Source organism: Diabrotica virgifera, chromosome 3 (assembly GCF_917563875.1).
Source record: "Diabrotica virgifera virgifera chromosome 3, PGI_DIABVI_V3a".
NCBI lineage: Eukaryota > Metazoa > Arthropoda > Insecta > Coleoptera > Chrysomelidae > Diabrotica > Diabrotica virgifera.
Window position 1 is genome coordinate 256,581,892 of NC_065445.1, and position 23,375 is coordinate 256,605,266.

The window sequence follows — 23,375 nt, forward strand, 5'->3', positions numbered from 1 at the left end:
CATTTTTTTCAATAATCCTTACAACTTTCTTCCTTTACTCTATGTAAATTGGAGACTACAAGGAAAAATAGAGATATACAGGGTGTTTCATTAATAATTGTCTATATAGTAGGTAACTGGAGAAACCTTAGCACAAAATACGAAGATTTAACCCAAAACACTTAAATAAAATGTGGTTCCTTACTGAGTTACAGGGTGTTTTATCTAAAAATTTAAAAATTATTTTTGTTTAGCATTTTAAAACTATTCGACGTATCCTCTTCATACTTGGCAGAAAGTGCAAGTACACCCTACTAAATTATGATAAACAAACGTTTCTAGCTACTACCAGAGGCGTACGACTGGGGATAGTGAATGGTTGACCTTTTTCAAATTCTACGCCACTGGAGGAAATACTATTTTAGTGCCATTTTTATATTCTCCAATACTTTCTACGTAAATAATATACTCTTCATTGGTAACAATAAAGTCATTAGTTTTCGAGATATTTGAAGTTAAATATGAAACGGCACAGTTATTTTGATTAATTTATGGTATGATTCATATGATTAAAATTTAAAAATTATTTGTACCCAGTACTTTAAAACTATTTGGCGTATCCTTATCATACTTGGCAGAAAGTGTAGGTACTGTACACCCTACTAAATTAAGATAAATAAACGTTTCTAGCTACTACCAGAGGCGTACGACAGGGGATAGTGGACGGTTGACCCTTCCCAAATTCTACGCTACTGACGAAATTGCTATTTTAGTGTAATTTTTTAATTGTTCAATACTTTTTATGTAAATAATATACTCTTCATTCATAACGATAAAATGATTAGTTTTCGAGATATTTGAAATTAAAAATGACGCGACACAATACATTAATCAAAATAACCGTGTCGTTTCATTTTTAACTTCAAAGATCTCGAAAACTAATGATTTTATCGTTACGAATGAAGAGTATATTATTTTCATAGAAAGTATTGGAGAATCCAAAAATTGAACTAGAATAGCAATTCCGCCAGGGGCGTAATAGACAGAAACGTTTCTTTAACATAATTTAGTAGTTTGTACAGTACCTATACTTCCCGCCAAGTACGAAAATGATACGTCGAATAGTTTTAAAATGCTGAGCAAAAATAGTTTTTAAATTTTTAGATAAAACACCCTGTAACTCAGTAAGGAACCACATTTTATTAAGTGTTTTAGGTTAAATCTTCGTATTTTGTGCTAAGGTTTCTCCAGTTACTATACCTATGGACAATTATTAATGACACACCCTGTATTACTTCAAGACACAAAGACAGAGGCAAGCTCACATTAAGCTATATAATTTCTTTATTATCTACAGTGATGTTGCGAAAGAAACCAGAGCAAAAGAAGGGATCACCTTGTTAGCACATAAAAAATTTATATAAGTAGAAGAATATAATCATCTCTGAAAGAATAGTTGGCGTAACAATAAACTATTATAAATGTCAAACCTGTGAAAAAGGTCCTATGTAGCAAATATTTAACATTAGCTCTTAAAGTAGGTACGCCTAACAAAATATTACGTATACAGTGTACTATACTATGGAGTTGAATCATGGACGTTAAATCTAGAGACAATGAGACGACTTAACGCCTTTGAAATGTGGATCTATAGAATAATTATGAGGGTTTCCTGGGTAGATAGAGTTACGAACAATGAAGTACTGAGAAGAATAGGTAAAGAGAAGGAAGTTGAACTTACAATTAAAGTAAGAAAGCTACACTATCTCGGACATGTGATGCGGGGCGAAAAGTATGGCATCCTGCGACTGATAATGCAAGGAAAGATAGATGGCAGAAGAAGCATCGGAAGAAGATGAATTTCAAAGCTTAAGAACCTGACAGAGTGGTTTGGATGCAGCTCAAAACAAGTATTTAGAGCTACTGCCTCAAAAATTAAAATAGCTATGATGATTGCCAACCTCCGTAGCGGAGATGACACCTGAAAAGAAGAAGAAGATGTCAAACATATAAATCTGATAGCAACCTATGCATCTGAAATAGTCGAGATGTTAATATACGAGAAAGCTTCGACGAACCCATCCAAGGTACAATCAATAGGGGAGTGCAATTAGAACGAAAACATGCATTGTTTCGGAAAAATTCAAACAAGCTTTTTTTCTAAAACATTTTTTGTTAGTTTATACATGTTAAAGTAAAAAGTTATACTCACAGATTTGGCCGTTAATTGTTTATTAATTGTTTAAACAATAACAATTGTTTTGTATAAATAATTTTAAAAATATCGTTGAATTCATCATTTTACTTTTATCAAATATGTTTCTATTTTGTTTTTGATTATGCTGAATCCGAATATGGCATTACAATTTAAAAATACTTATACAGAAGCTCTTATACAGTATGTTTGCGTAGCTAGGAACCACATGCAAAACTTTTTTATTATCAATTTTACGAAAAAAAGTTATTCTTTATAAAATGCTCTGGATAGTCAAAAATTTAAAACTCAACCATCATATATCAAATTTTATCAATTTTATACGAGTTATGTCAAAAATATAAATTTCGTTAAAGAGTAAAATACCTTCATATTCCAGAATATCAAAAAATTCTATTAAGAAAAGTTGTTTGAAGTTAAAAACTATGTTTTAATATACAATTACATCATTCTAATCGAAAAAAATTTTTTTTTCAATTTTTCGATACATATCATCATTTTATGACAATTATGATAACTAGTTTATTATCAATTTTACGAAAAAAAGTTATTCTTCATAAAATGCTCTATCTGGTCTAAAATCTAAGATACAACAAACAGATATCAAACTTTTTTAATTCTATACGAGGTATGTAAAAAAATATGAATTTTTCTTAAGAGTTAAGTGCATTTATTATTCACAATATTTTAATTAGAAGGATGCAATTGAACACTGAAATATATTTTTTAATTCCAAACAACTTTTCTTAATGACAATTTTCGATATTGTGAAATATAAAGGTATTTTACTCTTGAGTGAAATTCATATTTTTTAACATACCTCGTATAAAATTAATAAAAGTTGACATTTGATGGTTGCATCTTAGATTATATACGATGCAGAGCATTTTATAAAGAATAACTTTTTTTCGTAAAAACTGATAATAAAAAAGTTATCAATAAGTTTCAAGTTACGCAGACATACTGTATAGTATAACAGCTAAAAAAATTTTTTTGTTGAACATTTATTATTGTTGAAGCTTATTATTAAATGTATTTTAGGTAAGTTTTATAGAAAAAAGTTTTGATCACTTTGTATAAACATTTTTTTAACTGGTAATTTTCGGTTTTTGTTTTACATTTTTGTTATCTTTCTTAATTTTCTCAAAAAGAAATAGTGTATTTCATTTCTAAAGTAAAATAATTCAGTGCATTTTAAAGATTACATCCTAAGCTTTAAAAAAGCAGCTATAAAACTATAATAAATCTGTTGAAACTTGAGTAATACTGTCTTAAAGTGGAGAGTTTAATAAAAAAAATTGTATTAGTTACACATTTTTAAATCATTTTTAAACCAAATTCATGTAAGTCTCACTTTTCGCCCACACCATAGTTATGCCCATAATTTTATTTCTTTTTATTGCAACCATAATATAGCTAAATTATTCTTCTTTCATGATCAATTTATAAAATTTCGTTTGATCTATTAGTTGAAGAATTACATTAAAATAACTCAACCGTGCACTTCGCCGTACGCTAGTTTACAGTGCGCCAATGTTTGTGAGAAGGGTTACTTTAGAGTTATAAATAAAAAATTATAGAAGCTACAGATTTAATTTTAGAAAAATCTTTATAGAGAGTTTTTTTTGTACAATTTTCTGAATTTTTCAACGGTCAAGTCAGTCTTTTTCTACATTTTATATTTTCGGAGTTACTTAAAAAACATCTAATTTCGTAGTTCATTTGTTTAATAAAAAATGAAGCACCCACTTCTCGAGTAGAACTTTTTGATATGTTGTTTATTAAACATTTCTTAATGAAATTACAAAAAGTTCAATCTTTTTTGAATTTTTCCGAAGTGAAAATCTATATGCACTCCCCTAAAATGAGACTTCCCAAAATATACGGTGTGTCCACGGATGAGGTGCCCAAAAAGAAAAACTTTTTCGTTTTTATTTTTAGCGAAAAGTGCCATTCTCGAGTTTTTCTTGTTTCAAACCCCCATAAAATGAAATAAAATTCAAGTTTTTCCACACCTGCTTCATTTAATCCTCAATTTAACAAAAGAAAACAAGTGATAAAAGCTTTGCAAAAAAAAGCAAAAACAATTTTAGAGACTTTGGATTTGATACTACTCGAAAAGTATACGATGAGTCAGCCTGGTACCAATGGATAAAGTCCAACTCTAGACAGAACAATGGAGAAATTAAGAGGTGCAGAACGTGCAGATTGAGAAATAAAACAGAGATGTAAAATTCTACGTAACACCAATTAAACCATTAAAGACAGCATTAAACATTTTGTTACTCTTTTGATGTTTAAGAAAATAAATAGAATAAACTTTGTACTCACCTCTTCCAGAAGCCTAGTGACCGCTTCAATGTCATCGTAGGTCTTTGTCATTTGGCTCACGCGATTGCTACATAGAACTAAAACAGATATCGGTTAAGACGGCTGAAAGCCTGAAAGACCTACGACTAAAAGATGACCACCACGTCAAATGTACGTGTACTCTGGCAAAAAAATACTGAGTAATAATCAATTGTTTTTTTCATAAATACTCAAGATGCTTATTATTCGATAATGTTGATAAGATAAATGAAGTTTGTACGAAATTTATGTAAAAAATTATAAAAACTGCAGTCATATTATTATTCGTGTGATTAAGTACAGGTGTTCTTTTATGGTAGTCACATATTAGTGGATGATAATAGAACGCTCATCCAAAACATCTTATAAACTGGTATCAATCATAATTTCCATTTAATTGTTTACATGTTAAAATAAATAATACAGATATTGTCCATTACCGCAATAGATAAAAATGATGTTTAGCTTATATCTATTTTATCTAGCACGTTTTATTTTTTTTTTGTGGAAAGAAACACTTCATTTATCATCTATATTTTTTTTACACGTATACCTCAGACAGTTAATCAATCAAGAGGGCCAAATTATAATAAAATATGTATATTGGAGTGGAGTTGACTTCCTTCGACTCCTTTCGACTCCCATTTAACCCTTCGAAAAATCGATGATAAGACTCTATGGGACAGAGTTAGAAGTACAGATATACGACGGAAATCGGAGATGAAAAGGTGGACAATATAAATAACTGGGTAAGAAACAGAAGAATAGAATGGAATGACCACATAAGCCGAATGACAACAAATAGGGTAGTCAGGACAGAGAGAGACGGTTCCCCAATAGGAAGACGGTCAGTGGGAAGACCACGAAAACGATGGAAAGACAACTTACTAGAGGCACATTGAAAAAACAGACAATTTGTTGATTTAGTGCGCCGATGGTTTAGATTTTAATCTTTTTCTTCGCATTGCTTTTGTTTTTTGTCACATTTGTCACACTAAGTAAATGATATGATATAAACACATAAAGAACGTGAAGTTAGAGGTGAATATTTCCAATATCTTGTGAATACTAGCTGTAGTCTTTGAAATTTGAAAATGTATTAATTGATTTGTAGTCTTTGAAAATGTATTACTATGGTTTATTTCTTTCTGAAACGGGTATATCATTTCTTTCTATTTTGTAAATAATAAATGTGCAATTAAATAAATATCAAGATAACTAAGTCAGTAGGAATGTTTTGGAGTTGCAATGTGAGGACATGTTTACTTAGACCCCGTGTTAAGTACAAATGTATAGGGAATTGCCACATTAATGATCATTATCATCATGATCACATTAATGATTCTTGCCCTGGCTTAAAGGTTAAAGTAAAATAATCAAAAATACCGGACCAATCGCAAAAAATAACGAGAAAAATCGAAAAGTATAACTCCGAAAAATGCCGTTAAGAGTAGAACTTTCAATGAACGCCGAGAAAAATATTATTTTCGATTATATGATTGTGTAAATTAAAATTATAATCCCTAATAAAGTGTTAGCGAAAAATTTGATTTTTTGAGGAGTATCAGTAAAAAACATCATTTCTATTTGTGGGTTCACGAAAATTATACACTGGGGTGCAAAATTAACCGGACACCTTAAAAATGGGTCATATTTGATGTCTCAAATTTCCTGAACCTGCCGTCCGATTTAAGTGATTTTTTAATATATGCCTTATTCTTTAACAATATCGCTGGAATAGTATTGTTGCTAAACAATTAAATTTTCATTGTATACCGGGTGTACCAATCAAACTGTGTTTTTTTCTCAAAGTTCGCATCACCCTGTGGAATATTCTAGCATTTATAAAATACTGAAATTAAAATCCAACTATAGCCTCATGTTTTCTCAACATTTTGTTTTTTGATTCATTTGCTTATGTTGGATAATAAAAAAGTTAGGTACTTTAACAACAAGCCATGTTTTTCATCAATACAGGGTGTTTTTAAATAAGTATGGCAACCTTTAAGGGGTAATTCTGCATGAAAAAATAATGACAGTTTGCTTTATAAACGGTATGTCCGCAAATGTTTCGTTTCCGACATACGGGGTGTTGAAATTTTTCTTACAAACTGACGATTTATTTATTGTTCTAAAACCGGTTGAGATATGCAAATGCAATTTGCTGTATTTTAAGACGTAGTTATTGTACATTTTTTCAAGTACAAGTAAGAATTTAATATTCACCACTGGCGCGCATACCGGTAATATGACGGCTCATATTACCCGTATGCGCGCCAATGGTGAACATTAAATTTTTACTTGTATGTGAAAAAATGTACAATCACTACGTCTTAAAACCCACCAAATTTCATTAGCATATCCCAACCGGTTTTAAAGCAATAAATAAATCGCCAGTTTGAAAGAAAAATTTTAACACCCTCTATCTCAGAAACGAAGCATTGGCGGACATAGGTTTATAAAGCAAACTGGCATTATTTTTTAATGTAGAATTAACCCTTGAAGTTTGCCATACTTATTTAAAAACACCCTGTATTGATGAAAAACATGGTTAATTGTTAAAGTACCTAACTTTTTAACGTTCCAACATAAGCGAATGAATCAAAAAACAGAAAGTTGAGAAAACATGAGGCTATAGTTGAGTTTTAATTTGAGTATTTTATAAATGCTAGAATATTCCACAGGGTGATGCGAAGTTTGAGAAAAAAACACAGTTCCAGTGGTACACCAGGTATACAATGAAAATTTACCTGTTTAGCAACAATATTATTACAGCGATATTGTTAAAGAATAAGGTTATAACATATTAAAAAATCACTTAAATCGGACAACAGGTTTAGAAAATTCGAGACATCAAAAATGACCCATTTTTAAGGTGTCCGGTTAATTTTGCACCCCAGTGTAATTAATAAAAAGTTCTCAGGAATAATTGTTTTCGTCGGCAGAAACAGAAACACAAAGGGAAATAATTGTTTTCGTCGGCATCTATTATGATTATTATGAATTAAGTCTTTTCGTTATAAATATGTTGGGAGTTAAAATTTTCGCGGACACGCCTATAAAAAAATTGTATCGCTAACACTTATCAAAAAGTTATTATTTTCACTGAAAATGTATTAGGAATCACATTAATCATAGGTACCAGCGAAATGTGTCCCCATTTTATCAAAAAATTAACGTGTCGCTGGTTTTTTTTTCAAAAATATTGTCGCACTTCCTCTTAATGCCTCTGTTTCGTTTTCGTCCGGCAGACAAAAGGTAAATATAATACAGATGTACAAATCGATAATATTACTCTAAATATAGAAATAAATTTAATACTTACGAAAATAATTCAAAGTTTCCCGGATTTGATCCGGCGACAACTTGAGGTCGGCCTCGTCAACTTCGAGAGCCGGTGACGGTATGAACCAGTCTTGATTTTCGTAACCTGTAACAAAAAGGGGAAGCATTTTAAATGATTGAAAATATTTAGCACTGGTTACAATTTTAGTGTTGAGCGCGTTACGTGACCCGTTGTGAACGTGAGTATCCTCCTCGGGCGTGAACATGACTGGGCGTGAACGTGAGTGATAGAGCGTGACTCACTTTATTTCACGATTGTTCGTTTCTGCGTCTATACATCAGTTGAAGCGGTTTACGTCACGAGATTAATCTCATAGTGCAGCCGATATGTGAAACAATTGCGCATTTAATGATAGAAGTATATAATTGGGACTACATATATACTACACATATAAAGGTTTAAATTTAGATATGAAATATAGGTTATTTTTTTTATGAATAAGATCCAGGTCTTGAACCGGAAGAATCGGTTTACCAGAAGTTGTGTTTTTACTGTTTTTTTTTTTTATGTAAAAATATGTTATTCTTTTTTCAATTCTTTCACCCTGTATATACAGAGAGAGTCTGTAAAGTGGAATAAATTCAATATCTCAAATACTAATTGTTTTTTTGGAAAATGCTCAGACCCGTCGATTAGTATTTCAAATTGTCCTTTTTGACATTCAATAAAAATGTATACAGGGTGTCCCAATTTAGAGATATGACGTCATCGTCGATTTTCTTAAATGGCAACACTGTCATTTTGATAGCTAATTTGATAGGGTTTGTAAAGTTATACATAACTGCAAAATATCAAATTTTTATTCTCTACCATTTACAAGATAATAGAAAATAACAAAGTTATATCTGTAATTTGGAATATATTCAATAATTAAAATACTAACTTTTTTTTGAAAAATGCTCAGACCCGTCGATTAGTATATCAAATTGTCATTTTTGACATATAATAATAATGTATACAGGGTGTCCCAATTTAGAGATATGACGTCATCGTTGATTTTCTTAAATGGCAACACTATCATTTTGATAGCTATTTTGATAGCGTGTGTAAAGTTATACACATCTGAAAAATTTCAAAATTTTATTGCCTACCATTTACAAGATAATAAAAAATAACAAAGTTATGAAGAACAAGAAGTAATCAAATAATAATTGAATTTATTTATTTCAATTAAGCAAATGCTCATAACGTTGCCCATTGACAATTTGACAATAATTGAGGGCAACATTATGAGTTTTTGCTTAATTTATTGAAATAATTAAATTCAATTATTAGTTGATTACTTCTTTTTCATAACTTTGTTATTTTTTATTATCATCTAAATGGTAGAGAATACAAATTTGAAATTTTGCAGTTGTGTATAACTTTACACACCCTATCAAAATAGCTATCAAAATGACAGTGTTGCCATTTAAGAAAATCAACGATGACGTCATATCTCTAAATTGGGACACCCTGTATACATTATTATTATATGTCAAAAAGGACAATTTGATATACTAATCGACGGGTCTGAGCATTTTTCAAAAAAACAGTTAGTATTTTAATTATTGAATATATTCCAAATTACAGATATAACTTTGTTATTTTCTATTATCTTGTAAATGGTAGAGAATAAAAATTTGATATTTTGCAGTTATGTATAACTTTACAAACCCTATCAAATTAGCTATCAAAATGACAGTGTTGCCATTTAAGAAAATCGACGATGACGTCATATCTCTAAATTGGGACACCCTGTATACATTATTATTGAATGTCAAAAAGGACAATTTGAAATACTAATCGACGGGTCTGAGCATTTTCCAAAAAAACAATTAGTATTTGAGATATTGAATTTATTCCACTTTACAGACTCTCTCTGTATAAATTTTTCAAAGAGGCAATACCGCCATTGTAAAGAGTGTAAAAATATTTTTTAGGAAATATTTTGAATTTTTAGGTATGTTAAATTACCATTTAATAAATGCATAACGTATGTTCACATGTACATATGGGCGGCAGATTCATTTTGAATGCCCGACATTTTCGCAAGACATAATCTGAGATGGCCTCATATCTAAATTTGAATCTTTATATGTGTAGTATGTGTGGTCCAAATTATATGCTTCTACCATTAAATGCACAATAATTCTTATATGTATTATTATTTGCACGAATTTCTCGCACATACGTACCTACATGTGAAGATACGTTATGCATTTATTAAATGGTAATTAATATAACTAGAGTTCAAAATATTTCCTATAAAATATTTTTCGCCCTTTTCAACGCCGGTATTACCTTTTTGAAAAATTAATATATGCAGGGTGAAAGAATTGAAAAAATAAACAACATATTTTTACAAAAAAATCAGGAAAAACACAACTTCTGGTAAACCTATTCTTCCGGTTCAAGATCTCGATCTTATACATCAAAAAAATATCCTATATAGCACATTTTGTTGAAATCGGATATTTCCTAAAAAATATTTTTACACTCTTTTCAATGGCGTTATCACTTATCACCTGTTTATATATACAGGGTGAAAGAATTGAAAAAGGAACAACATATTTTACATAAAAAAACAGTAAAAACACAACTTCTGGTAAAGCGATTCTTCCGGTTCAAGACCTCGATCTTATTCATCAAAAAAAGAACCTATATACCAAATTTGGTTGAAATCTGACGTCTCGTTCAAAATTGATCGTGCTATTAGTCACATATGTATAGTCGTCATTTTGAATGCTCGCCTTTTTTGTAAAAGGCAAAATCAGACATGGCCTCATATCTAAATTTGAATCTTTGTATGTGTAGTATATGTGGTCCAAATTATATGCTTCTACGATTAAATGCACAATAATTCTTATATTTGCACGAATCTGCCGCACATAGGTACATGTGAAGATAAGTTATGCATTTATTACATGGTAATTAACCTAACTAAAAAGTTCAAAATATTTCCTAAAAAATATTTTTACGCTCTTTTCAATGATGTTATTACCTTTTTAAAAAATTAATATATACAGGGTGAAAGAATTGAAAAAAAAAAGAATGTGTGTGTACTTTGTACGCACGTAAGAAGTTATACTTCTATTATATGATTATATGATTATATGATTATAAACGAAATTAATATACTTTTTATTTATATTTTATTTAAATATTAAATTAATTTATACTTAATACTTCTCAAACATTTTTATTAAAACAGTGCCAAAAATTAAAATAATAAAAAAATAAAACACACACAAACACATTAAAAATGCCACAAATGATTTCTGAACATTAATTGTCGGAAAAATTTTTAACTAAATACGTATTTTCTGAAAATAAAATTATATAATAAATATACTTACAATCATAAAATGTATAAAAAAAAATAAAAAAATAAAAGTTTCTATTGGGATTCGAACCAACTTACCACGCGGCTGGTATTTGCGTTGTATTGGGATTCACCCGCATTAAAACTGCACCACAGAGGCAGCTTGTCATTATGTGCGAAGATCGTCTAACTAAACAGATTAACCTTTTGACATTTTTAACTTATGTAAATCAAATTATTTTGATTTTAAATTGAAATGATTTAGAATTGAAAAAATACAACAAAACATAGGGTAAGAAGACAATATATTAGGTGAATATTGATATAAATTTTGATGGTAATCAAATTATGTAAAAAAAAGTATTACATACTACTTATGTATTTTGGTAGGTTCAAGGTAGGTATCGGAGCCCGTATAACGACTAATACATTTCGCAATCACTTGCGTCGTGCAAAGTGGCTATGTTCAAATATCATAACAAAATTTGATCAACTATTTATAAAACACTTACCAGTGAAAGATTCTTTAGCTTTGAATAAGCGAGATCTGCGGCACTCATACTAGGCACAGTTTGATGAGCTTTCACATTGGCATGCAACAATCATCTCTTCTATGTAAATAAGTCCAAAAATATAATATGAAAACTATTTAAAAAGGCAGTATAACCATTAACTAACTTTTTGTTTGTTGTTTCTCTTCCTACAAATTTTAAAACGCAACAATCATACATTATAACCAAACCATGCACAGTCCCACAGCTGCCATATTGGATAATTTTTGTCATGTCATTTGAACATCCAATCAGAACAAAGTTATAATGCGCATGCGCCCGGTCGCTAGGTTTTCCCATATAAAATTTCACCGTCATTACGCCCGTAAAGAAGTATAACTTCAAAAAAACAACATATTTTTACATAAAAAATCAGGAAAAACACAACTTCTAGTAAACCGATTTATCCGGTTCAGAAGCTCGATCTTATACATCAAGAAAAGAACCCATATACCAAATGTGGTTGAAGTCGGATTTTTCGTTTAAAAGTTATTGTGCTATTAGTCACATGTATCGTCGACATTTTGAATGCCCGCCATTTTTGTAAAAGGTAAAGTCTGAGATGGCCTCATATCTAATTTTGAACCTTTTTATATGTTGTATATGTGTCCAAATAATATGCTTCTAACATTAAATGCACAATTCTTATAATATTTGCACGAATCTGCCACACTATCAATAATTTCACTAATCGTAAAAGACTCTTAAAACGTAAATATTGTCTTCAATATCTTCCCGATAAAATGAAAACAGTGAACCTTCCTTGAAAACATTTGCGATTAAAGCGTTTCAAGAAAACTGATTATTGATCAATGAAAGGGTAACTTCGTTACGATAGGCAAAATGCAAAATGGGCAATTCTACCACCCCTACCCCGTAACGCCAAAAACGTCATTTTTCGTTTTTATATTTTTTCGGTGGGAATCATTTTAAAAATTTCAAAAAATTCACATGTATAGTTGAGGCTTTTACCTTTTACCTAAAAATACATTTTTTTCGAAAAAGGCCTATAACTTGGTACACGAAGTGAGAACTGATACCAAAGAGGTATTGAAGGTGGATAACTGGAGGAGGATATTAACATACAGAAATTTACTATTGACATAATAAAAGAATTGAGAGTTTTACCTATACTTAAGATGTGGTCCCCTTTTCTCATATTCCACTTTTAACTTCCTCACAATATACTCTATGCATCCTTTGCCTAAGTGCAAAAGAATTAAAAACTAAACTAAAAGGGGCAGTTCCCTGGGTTGGCTGTATACCTTATAGTTAAACAAACTGGAACATGAAGTAAAACCACTTCTATGTAAAAGGTATATTTACTAAAATTGTTTTAAAAATCCCAATGGATTGAATAAAATGTGTTCATCAGAACGGTTTCGAACCTATCGGTCCATCATCAGTGTATTTAAAATACTTGCAAAATAGCCCCAGAACCAAACAATGGTTGTGATTATAACACAATGTAGATTGATTTATAATCACAACCATTGTTTGGTTCTGGGGCTATTTTGCAAGTATTTTAAATACACTGATGATGGACCGATAGGTTCGAAAACGTTCTGATGAACACATTTTATTCAATCCATTTTGATTTTTAAAAATTTTTAGTAAATATACCTTTTACATAGAAGTGGTTTTACTTCATGTTCCAGTTTGTTTAATTAAAAACTAACTATAAATATTTTTGATCTTTTTTTATTTCAAAAAATCTTCCGTTATCTGGTGTTACTAGTGGACTGTATAAACAAAACTGCTGCTTTCCCTAAGCCCTCAGCTAAAAGCGAGAAATATGTCAAGATCAAAAAAATGTAAATTTTATAAAACGATATTACGCCCAGTGCTCACTTACATTAGTAATAAGGCGAGAAGAAGAACTGATGTGAATATTTGAAAGAAAAGTGCCGAGAGAACCATATAGCGAAGTTAACGAACGAAGTATGGAGAAGACAAATATTTATAATTTTTAACTGTATAAACTATTTGGTGATGCAGATATTTTAACACCATAGAAATAAACCGCCTAAGATGGATTGGGACGTGATACAAATGGAAGGGTTACTCTACTTAAATAACTAAGTTAAAAACTTAGAGATAAAGTGGACGACCTAGGAGAGATTGAAGTGAGGAAATGGAGAAGACAGGCATTCACAGGGAAGTACAGAGGAATGTTTTGAGGCAGGCCAAGGCTCACGAAAGGATATAGCGCTGTGGCGACACGCTTTAATTACTATTTTTGCTAATTTTATTTTTTAATAACTTTCCTCAAAACGAAATAATATGGGTCATATAAAATCCATATTTAATATACAAACCAGATGCTCAGAAGGGCCCGTTAAGTTTTAAGAAACGAAATGTATCCCTAACCATATGTTTTTGGTGTGTTCAGTTTAACAAACTGAATTCCCCATAAATGAATTACCTTATCAGACCTTATATCAATAACGCACTTTGGAAATGCATTCGAAGACGTTTCTTAAAACTACAGAAAGGTTTTGAGCTTTTAAAACGCCAGATGTAGTAATTTATTGCCTTTTCTAGCCATATTGTAAAACCGCAAACATGATGATAATAGTGTGGTCTCTGCAGTATCGTCACGGCGCACCCTCGCTGCCCTCAAACAATAAACAACCCTCTTACGAGATGAATATGCACGCCTTTTAACCAAAAATAAAATAAATATTACTGTTCGTTGTTTACACTTATTTTAATTGATTCCGTCAACACCCCCACCAACGGAACAGCGCTATTTGATAATGATGATGAACAAGAATTGTACAAAAATTAAGTGAAAATAAAATCGTCACAAAGGTGAAAGAAAAAGATGTTGGTATCTATAAAAAACTCGAGAAGAATAAAATAGTTTAAGCACTCAAGCGAATAACACAGTCCTTTCATAATATTAAGTAATTTTAACTATATATAAATGTATTTACCTGAAAAACAACGACCTGTATGTAGCCATTCTACGAACAAAACTAAACATAGGGTCTAAATTGGTATGAATTCAATTTTTATGCATCACTGAACACTTAAATTACTTTCTTTAGATTATTAAAACACCATAATAATTCAAAACAACTATATAAAATTTGAGCACTGACATGAAACAACCGAAATATCAATAAAACCATCTGAAACACAAAAAAAATTTGCGTCTGTTTACTTCTACGATCACGAGTTTACATGTGACACTCACATTCAGCAAGGTTCTGCAAATACTAAAATAATAACTATATAAAATTTTACGATTGTACAACAGTTTACAATTCATATCATTTTTGTATCAAGAAATTGCAGATAGGTGTCTGACTTTTGATAACGTTCACATGTTATTTTTTGTAATACATAGGTTAGTGATGACGACAAAGTTGAAACCTTGAATTTAAAAACCATTATAGTGACAAATTGAGTATCGTTCAAATTATTAAATTCACAAAGCGTGGATTAATAATAAAAATACAAAATTCGGTTTGATTTCGTAGGTTCATGGTCAATAGACTCTCGTGTGCAAACAGATCTATTTATCTAGCTATCAGTCCTACTAGACAGAACATAAATATTAATGACCACAACTTCGAACTGGTACAAAAATAAATATCTGGGGGCGATAATCACAGATGACAACTGCATAGGAAAAGAGATCTCAACAAGGATAGCTGCGGGGAATAGAGCATTATACTCCCTAGCATCATTACTAATAGACCAGGGCGCATCTGTAAAAATATTAGTACATTTGAACGTTGAGAGGTGACTCAATTTTTTTTGCAGAAATTGCTTGAAAATAACTCAAATAATAATATTTGAGTTATCCTCCCTCTCAAAAAGGTCCGGAACATTGTTTAAATAATCAAAATGTCAAAAAATGAAGGAAAAATTCGATTTTTTTCTTCGTTTTTTGATTATAACTTTAAAAGTATTAATTTCCGAGAAAAGTTGTACTGAGATAAAAGTTGCGTAATGAAAGTTCCTACAATATAGAATTGGTTGAAAATTTAAAAAATAGTCACCCTTGTTGCAAAATAGCAACAATTGCGAAAAAACCATACAAAAACAATTATTCGCATTTTACGTTTTTCAACCATTTGTGCTACACTTAGGACCTTCATATTTCACCCAGAAAAACTTTATGATACAGTTAAACAATACTGTAAATTTTATTAAGATCGGTTTAATCAATTTTGCAATATAAATTTTAAAAAACAGGTTTCGCAAAAAAAAATTCATTTTTTCAAAATGTTACAGGACTGAAAATAAAGCAGAGAGCAAGTTGAATTTTTTTTTGCCTATAGAAGTGTACTGTACCTTTCATTTGCAATTTGCAAAATTAAAATCGATTAACTACCACAGCGTCAGGAATTTTTTTAAATAAACATTAATATTATTGGTGCTACGCGCATGACAGCGGATAGTTTGCTCTGATTGGGCATTCCAATGACCTTTGATAATGATTGAATTATTTTAATTTTTATTACATTTCGATATAAATAAATAAATTTGTTTATTGCAAAATAAAAACACATACTCTATCCTTTGAAATAACACGTTTTTTAGCAAAAACTTTTTTGTTGATATATTTTGACTTGGAGAATAAAAGTTTATTATTTTTAAACATAATATGCAATTGTTTAAAGTTTAAACAATATTTCACAAACAATAATAAAATTAATTTGATTTTTGTGAAATTAAAATATTAAAATACAACAAAATATAGAGTAAGAAAATAATATATTAGATAAGGATTGGAAGAAATTTTGGTGGAAATCAACTTGTGTGAATCGAACACCGCTGTCCTGCGCGTAGCACCAAAAATTAATGTTTATTTAAAAAATTTCCTGACGCCGTGGAAATTAATCGATTTTAATTTTGTAAATTGTAAATATTGCATCTGCTTCATTTTCAGTCCAGCAACATTTTAAAAAAATGAATTTTTTTTGCGAAAGCTGGATTGCAAAATTTATTTTGCAAAATCTATTAAACCGATCTTAATGAAATTTACAGTGTTGTTTTACTATATCATAAAGTTTTTCTTGGTAAAATATGAAGGTCCTTAGTGAAGCATAAATGGTTGAAAAACGTAAAATACGAATACTTGTTTTTGTATGTTTTTTTCGCAATTATTGCTATTTTGCAACAAGGGTGACTATTTTTTAAATTTTTAACCAATTCTATATTGTAGGAAATTTAATTACGCAAGTTTTATGTTAGTACAACTTTTCTCAGAAATGAATAATTTTAAAGTTATAATCAAATAACCAATAAAAAAATCGAATTTTTCCTTCATATTTTGACATTTTGATTATTTAAACAATGTTCCGGACCATTTTGAGTGGGAGGATAACTCAAATATTATTTTTTCATTCTGGTGGGATGTGGAATAGCATTATGTTGTTTTATATGCCATTAGAATGAAAACTTAGTCTTTTTGCTATAGTCGAGGCATTGAAGGATTGAAGTGTCGATTTTTTTGCAGTAAGACGGATTTTAATGCGGATTGGTGCGCTGGATTCGTGAGAATGTCAGGAAATTTTGTGAACTAATGTAATGAATAAGAAATCTCAAATTGCATTTGTGCATAAGAAAAACGCATTTCAAAAATGCATTTTGGTAAATAGTGGGAACAATTGACTCAATTTTCTTACTCGGGGGTTTTTGGGGTCGCTGAAAACGAATATGAGGTCGGCAAGAGTGTGCAAACTACCCTGGTGCCTGCAGCGGGTGTAATAAACGTCTTCCTCTAAAGTATTATGGTAATTTGTTAAATAATTGGATAAAACTTGTAACTCGGGGGGTTTTTGGGGTCGCTGAAATTGAATATGAGGTCGGCGAGAGTGTGCAAAGTACCTGGTGCCTGCAGCGGGTGTAATAAACCTCTTCCTCTGAAGTATTATGGTAATTTATCATATAATTAGTTTAAACTCGTTACTCGGTGGGTTTTTGGGGTAATCTATCTTCTTCGATGTAACTATAGTGATCGAAAAGGGTGGTATTTTTATTATAAATAAACATAAATTTTTATTATTATAATATATTTATGGTTAAAAAAGTTCATTATACAAAATTTATCGTAATTTATCTTTAAAATTCATTTTCTTCATCATTATCATCTTCTTCTTCATTATTGCCGTCCTCTCTCGAGTACAATGCAATATTTATATTTGTGCAATCAGAGCCTGCACAATTTTTGCAGGCTAAATTACAAACTAACCCATGCTTCCTGTACCCGCATGAGTTGCCGCAGTCTGACTTACAACTAGAGAATATTAAATTTAAAATGTTTGGAGGACCAGGTGGCTGAGTCATTCTAACTGGAATTAATACATTATTTTGTAATTCCCATTCCCAATCGGTTGGGTTCATGTTACTGTCCTCTCCATGCAGCCAAATTTGTTTTTGTAAATATTTCCTTTTTAAATGCTGGGTAAATGCATCAACAAATGAAAGAATTTTTCCAATAACAATCTCTTTATTTTAGGCAATAGCCATTAAGTACATTCTGTATCTAGTAATTTTCTCTTAAGGCAAAACCACATCATCCACCTGCGCCTTAATTCAAACTGCTTTAAATGATATGAAATTAGAATTTAGTCGTTGCGATATTTATTTTCAGTGATCCCAAAGACCCCCGAGTAACAAGTTTGGGCCAATTATTTAACAAATTACCATAATAGTCCAGAGGAAGACGTTTATTACACCTGCTGCAGGCACCAGGTAGTTTGCACACTCTCGCCGACCTCATATTCATTTTCAGTGACCCCAAAACCCCCGGGTAATCAGTTTAAGCCAATTATATGATAAATTACCACAATACTCCAGAGGAAGACGTTTATTACACCTGCTGCAGGCACCAGGTAGTTTGCACACTCTCGCCGACCTCATATTCATTTTCAGCGACCCCAAAAACCCCCGAGTAAGAAAATTGAGTCAATTTTTCCCACTATTTACCGAAATGCATTTTTTAAATGCATTTTTCTTATGCACAAATGCAATTTGAGATTTCTTATTCATTACATTAGTTCACAAAATTTCCTGACATTCCCACGAATCCAACGCACCAAACTGCATTAAAATCCGTCTTACTGCGCCAAAAATCGACAGTAAGGCCTTTTTTACTGCTTCAATGCCTCGACTACTAGCAGTTGCCGCTAGGGCATCTATGCCATTTCGTTCGTTGCAATTCGGGACTGCACGCTGGGGTTTGTTTTGGTTGGATCAGGGAGAGCAGCATATGTGCCTCCTGATGAGAGACTAATAAGTTTCGAAACCGGTAGGGGTGCTTGCAGCACTCTCTGATTGGACTAGAATATGGTTCGGCTGTGTTTTCGTTTTGCAACGAAATTGAAAATGGTTATTCATTTTTCAAATATTATTATTTGAGTTATTTTCAAGCAATTTCTGCAAAAAAATTTGAGTCACCTCTCAAAGTCCATCTCAAAACAGATGCGCCCTGGACTATAAGGAATAAGCTGCTATAAAGACAATCTAAATTAAGACTGTATCTGCCAATTATTCGTCCAGTTGTTACATACGGAAGTGAAACATGGACTCTACATCAGCGGAAATAAATAAGCTACCGGTAGTTGAAAGGCAGGTTCTCAGAATGATATTTGGCCATCAAAGGGATGACTTGATAGGAGAGTGGAGAAGGCGCCGTAATGATAACTCTGTATGGTACTCATATAAGAGCTAACCGGATAAAATGGGCATGTCATGTGGTAAGATCAGAGGAAGACAGAGTGTTACAAGACAGTGCTTTTTAAGAGACCAGACGGTAGAAGATCAGCAACGCAGCAACGCGGAAAAGCTTCACAGACTTTGAGTTGAACCACGTTCTACCAGGATGTTCTTCTTCTTCCTGGCTTACGCTTTCCAAATATTTTTCCCTGCAGGATGGCTTGTAGGTGGACATAGCTGGACTCATTTCGCATGTGCCCGAAGTATTCTTTGAGATTTGATGGTGGTCAGTATCTCTCGGTTGTCCTTTATTTTACTGAGGATATCCTCATTTGTGACTCGGTCAGTCTGCGAGATCTTATGTATTCTCTGATATAGCCATATATCAGAGAATCTGATATATGGCTCTGATCTCTGATATATAATACCTATTCACAAGAACGGAGACAAACAAATATGTCGGAACTATAGAGGAATATCGTTAATTAATACAACATACAAGATTATATCCATAATACTGTTTAGAAGACTAACTCCACACGCAGAAGAAATAATAGGCGACTACGAAAGCGGATTCAGACCGGGAAGGTCGACCATAGACCAGATCTTCGACCTACGCCAGGTGTTGGAAAAAAACTGGGAATTCAACAGCGATGTACACCAAATCTTCGTGGACTTCAAACAAGCTTACGATTCTGTTAGCAGAGAAGCATTGTGGGAGACTATGGTAGAAATGGGAGTACCTGGAAAGCTGGTACGATTAGCGAAGGTGAGCACGGAGAACGTTTCCGCACGAATCAGAATTGGCAGCACCACGTCGGAGGAATTCCTCATTGACACCGGGCTTAGACATATTAGACAAGGAGATCATTTCGCCCCCTGCTGTTTAACTTCGCACTGGAACATGCAGTAAGGAAAGCTCAGCTACAACTGACAAACGGATTTGCCGCCCAAGGATCAAAAATACTATTGGCCTTTAAGGATGACGTGGACACAATTGCACAATCCACCAGAGATGCAAAAGAAGTTTTCACCCTATTCGAGAACGGAGCCAAGGAAGTTGGTCTTAAGGTCAACGAGGACAAGGCCAAGTACATGGTGGTTACGATGAACCCAAGACCAAGGGTTAGACAAAACGTAACAATTAATGAATACAATTTTGAAGTCGTCAAAGAATTTAAGTACCTGGGAGCGATCATAACATCTGAAAATAAATATGAAAAGGACGTGGCAGCCAGGATCATTGCAGGAAACAGGTCATACTACTCATTAAGAACCCTACTTAAATCAAAAATACTCTCAAGACCAACAAAAATAAGAGTATGTATATAAGACAATAATTCGTCCCACAATAACGTATGGAAGCGAAACATGGACTCTGAATCAGCGGGAAACGACAAAATTACTGGTACTTGAAAGAAAGATACTGCGGACTATCTATGGGTCTTGCAGAGAAGAGAGAACGGGAGAATGGAGAAGAAGACACAACGATGAACTCCAGACAATATATGGAGATGAAAACATAGTACGCTACATTAAAGCAAACAGAATACGATGGGCGGGTCACGTGCTAAGATCAAGTGACGAAAGACTTCTGAACGCCACATTCTGGGAAAGGCCCGATGGAAAAAGGTCAGTTGGTCGCCCAAGAAAGAGATGGAAGGACGCAGTAGCTAGTGATCTACGCAAAATGGGAGTACAACAATGGGAAATAGCTGCTCAGGACCGACAACAATGGAGGGAAATAGTAAACGCGGCCAAGACTCACATAGAGTTGTAGAGCCAAATCATGATGATGATGATGATGATGATACAGCCACATCTCAAATGCTTGCAATCTTCTGCACAATGACCACGATTAAACATCATAAAAAAGAATAGAGAAGACGTAGCATCACAGCATTCTTAATTTTATACCAAGAGAGAGGTGGTGGCTCTTGAAGAATGCCCCCATCCGGTTGAAGGTGGATCTAGCTTATCCGATGCGCGCTCTTCTCCTGGTCTAGATTTATTATGGTGCCGAGATTGTTGCAGTGCGTCACTCTTTGCTCTGGGATTTCGTTGACGTAGAGTTGAATTTCTGTTATCTTTTTCTTGTTAATTATCATGAGCTATGTCGTCTTTATGTTTATATTGAGTCCATATTGTTGACATATGTGATTTTGTTCAAAGGACTTGGAGATTTTCTAAGTTGTCCGCATATGCTATGGTGTCATCTGCACATCTGATGTTGTTAACAGGTACTCGTTTAGTAGAATGCCTTTTTCAGTTTCGTGCAAAGCTCCTATAAATATTCTTTCAGGGTAAATATTGAAGATTAGAGGAGACAAACTACAGTCTTGCCTCACACCACGCATGCTTTTCACGTATTAGTTGTGTTCACTGCTTCCAGTAGGTTTCTAATTATTTTCAGACTTTCATTGTTAATTCCTGGTTCTCTTAGTATTTCAAAATACTAAGCCTCTCTAGTACTAACAGCGTTTCTGAACCCGAACTGATTGGGGAAAATTTGACATTCTCACAAGTCCTGTTTTTTTTTTGGAATGCAATCAACTCAAACTACTGCCGTTCTGTTGGTATTTCTCCAGCGTTGTATATTATAGAGTTTCTTTGGCATCCTTGTGATTATTGTTATTGATTCGTTGTCAATTAGATTGAGTAGTTCTTCTTGTATCTTGTATGTATCGGGGCCTGCTAATTTACCTTTCTTCAGGCTACGGCCAGACGAGCGACAATTTACAGCGCTGTAAGATCAGTAAAATGAAGCGCGAAAAATGGTTATCCTATGTTGTTTGTTGCTGCGCGATATTTTACAGCCCAGTCTGGCCATCCACTACACTACTACACTCTCCGTAAGACCCATTTTTCGCGCTTCATTTTACTGCTCTTACAGCGCTGTAAATTGTCGCTTGTCTGGCCGTAACCTTAGCTGTGTTATTGCATAATAAACTTCCTGCTGCAATATTGTTGGTACCTCGTCTCTCTTTTTCTAGCTCAAAGGTGTGATTCTCTTTGGTCTTCAAACAGTTTCTCTAGGTATTTTTTTCATGTTCTTGTGCTCTTTCAAGTTCAATAGAACTTGTGCTTTACGCGCTGCTCTGTCTTTAGAAGTAATTTAATATCGTGTTGATCCAATACTTTCTGAACCTCTTCAGATCCAGGACGTCTACTCCACTTAACAGTGAAATAGATCATAGAATACTCTGGTACCATCAGAGCAAAAAAAAGTATTGTCCCAAAATACTTTTTGCGATGATTCTAAGGTTTAATAATAGTGTCATCTTATTTACATTAAGACCTGGTTCGCGCGTATCAAAAAAAGTGGATTAATAGCAAGCTGAAAATTTGTTAATAGCTTAACGGTGTCTAGTCGGACAAACTTTGATGTATGGGAACACTGAAATAAGGAAAGTTTTCATTGTGGAACAGGTTAAAAATTTGGAACGGCAGACTACGAAAACGTTCCATGTATTTTGTCGGATAGAACTTGATTTGTTACCATTTCATTAAACTTTCATGCAAAAATCAGACTGGTGTTTATCACCAACTGGGCATTTTAATGAGTGGAACACGAAGAACATGTCAAATGACAGGAATCATGTTGGTTAACAATAGCAGTCTGTTATTTGCATAAGAGTTTAATGAAAGGGTAACCAATCAATTGGAAGTTCTGTCTGACAAAATATATTTGACGTTTTCGTAGTCTGACGTTCCAAATTTTTAACCTGTTCCACAATTAAAACTTCCCCTGTTCCAGTGTTCCCATGCATCAAAGTTTGTCTGACTAGACACCGTTAAGCTATTAACAAATTTTCAGCTTGCTATTAATCAACTTCTTTTGGTACGCGGGATCCAGGCCTATTAGTTTATCAGTAAAGGAAAACAATATAAAATTTAGACATTTTGCATGACATAGTTTATAAAAGATTTTGAACTTAACTGATAACATAGATA

The 23,375-nt window shown here is 32.5% G+C and overlaps 1 protein-coding gene across 6 annotated transcripts in view; it reads right to left on the reverse strand.

Moving 5' to 3' along the window:
- LOC114338747 (trafficking kinesin-binding protein milt) overlaps nt 1-23,375 on the reverse strand; it is a 318,823-nt gene that overhangs the window by 55,481 nt on the left and 239,967 nt on the right. For 5 of the 6 annotated variants that reach the window (XM_050647317.1, XM_050647318.1, XM_050647316.1 and 2 more), the window contains 2 exons: nt 7,869-7,973; nt 4,526-4,602 (listed from right to left, as the gene is read on the reverse strand). In XM_050647317.1, coding sequence (XP_050503274.1) covers nt 4,526-4,576 — 51 coding nt within the window. In that variant the 5' untranslated portion in view covers nt 4,577-4,602; nt 7,869-7,973. Of the gene's footprint in view, nt 1-4,525; nt 4,603-7,868; nt 7,974-14,683; nt 14,959-23,375 lie in introns of those variants that run through there. The other variant, XM_050647320.1, reaches the window with a different exon arrangement.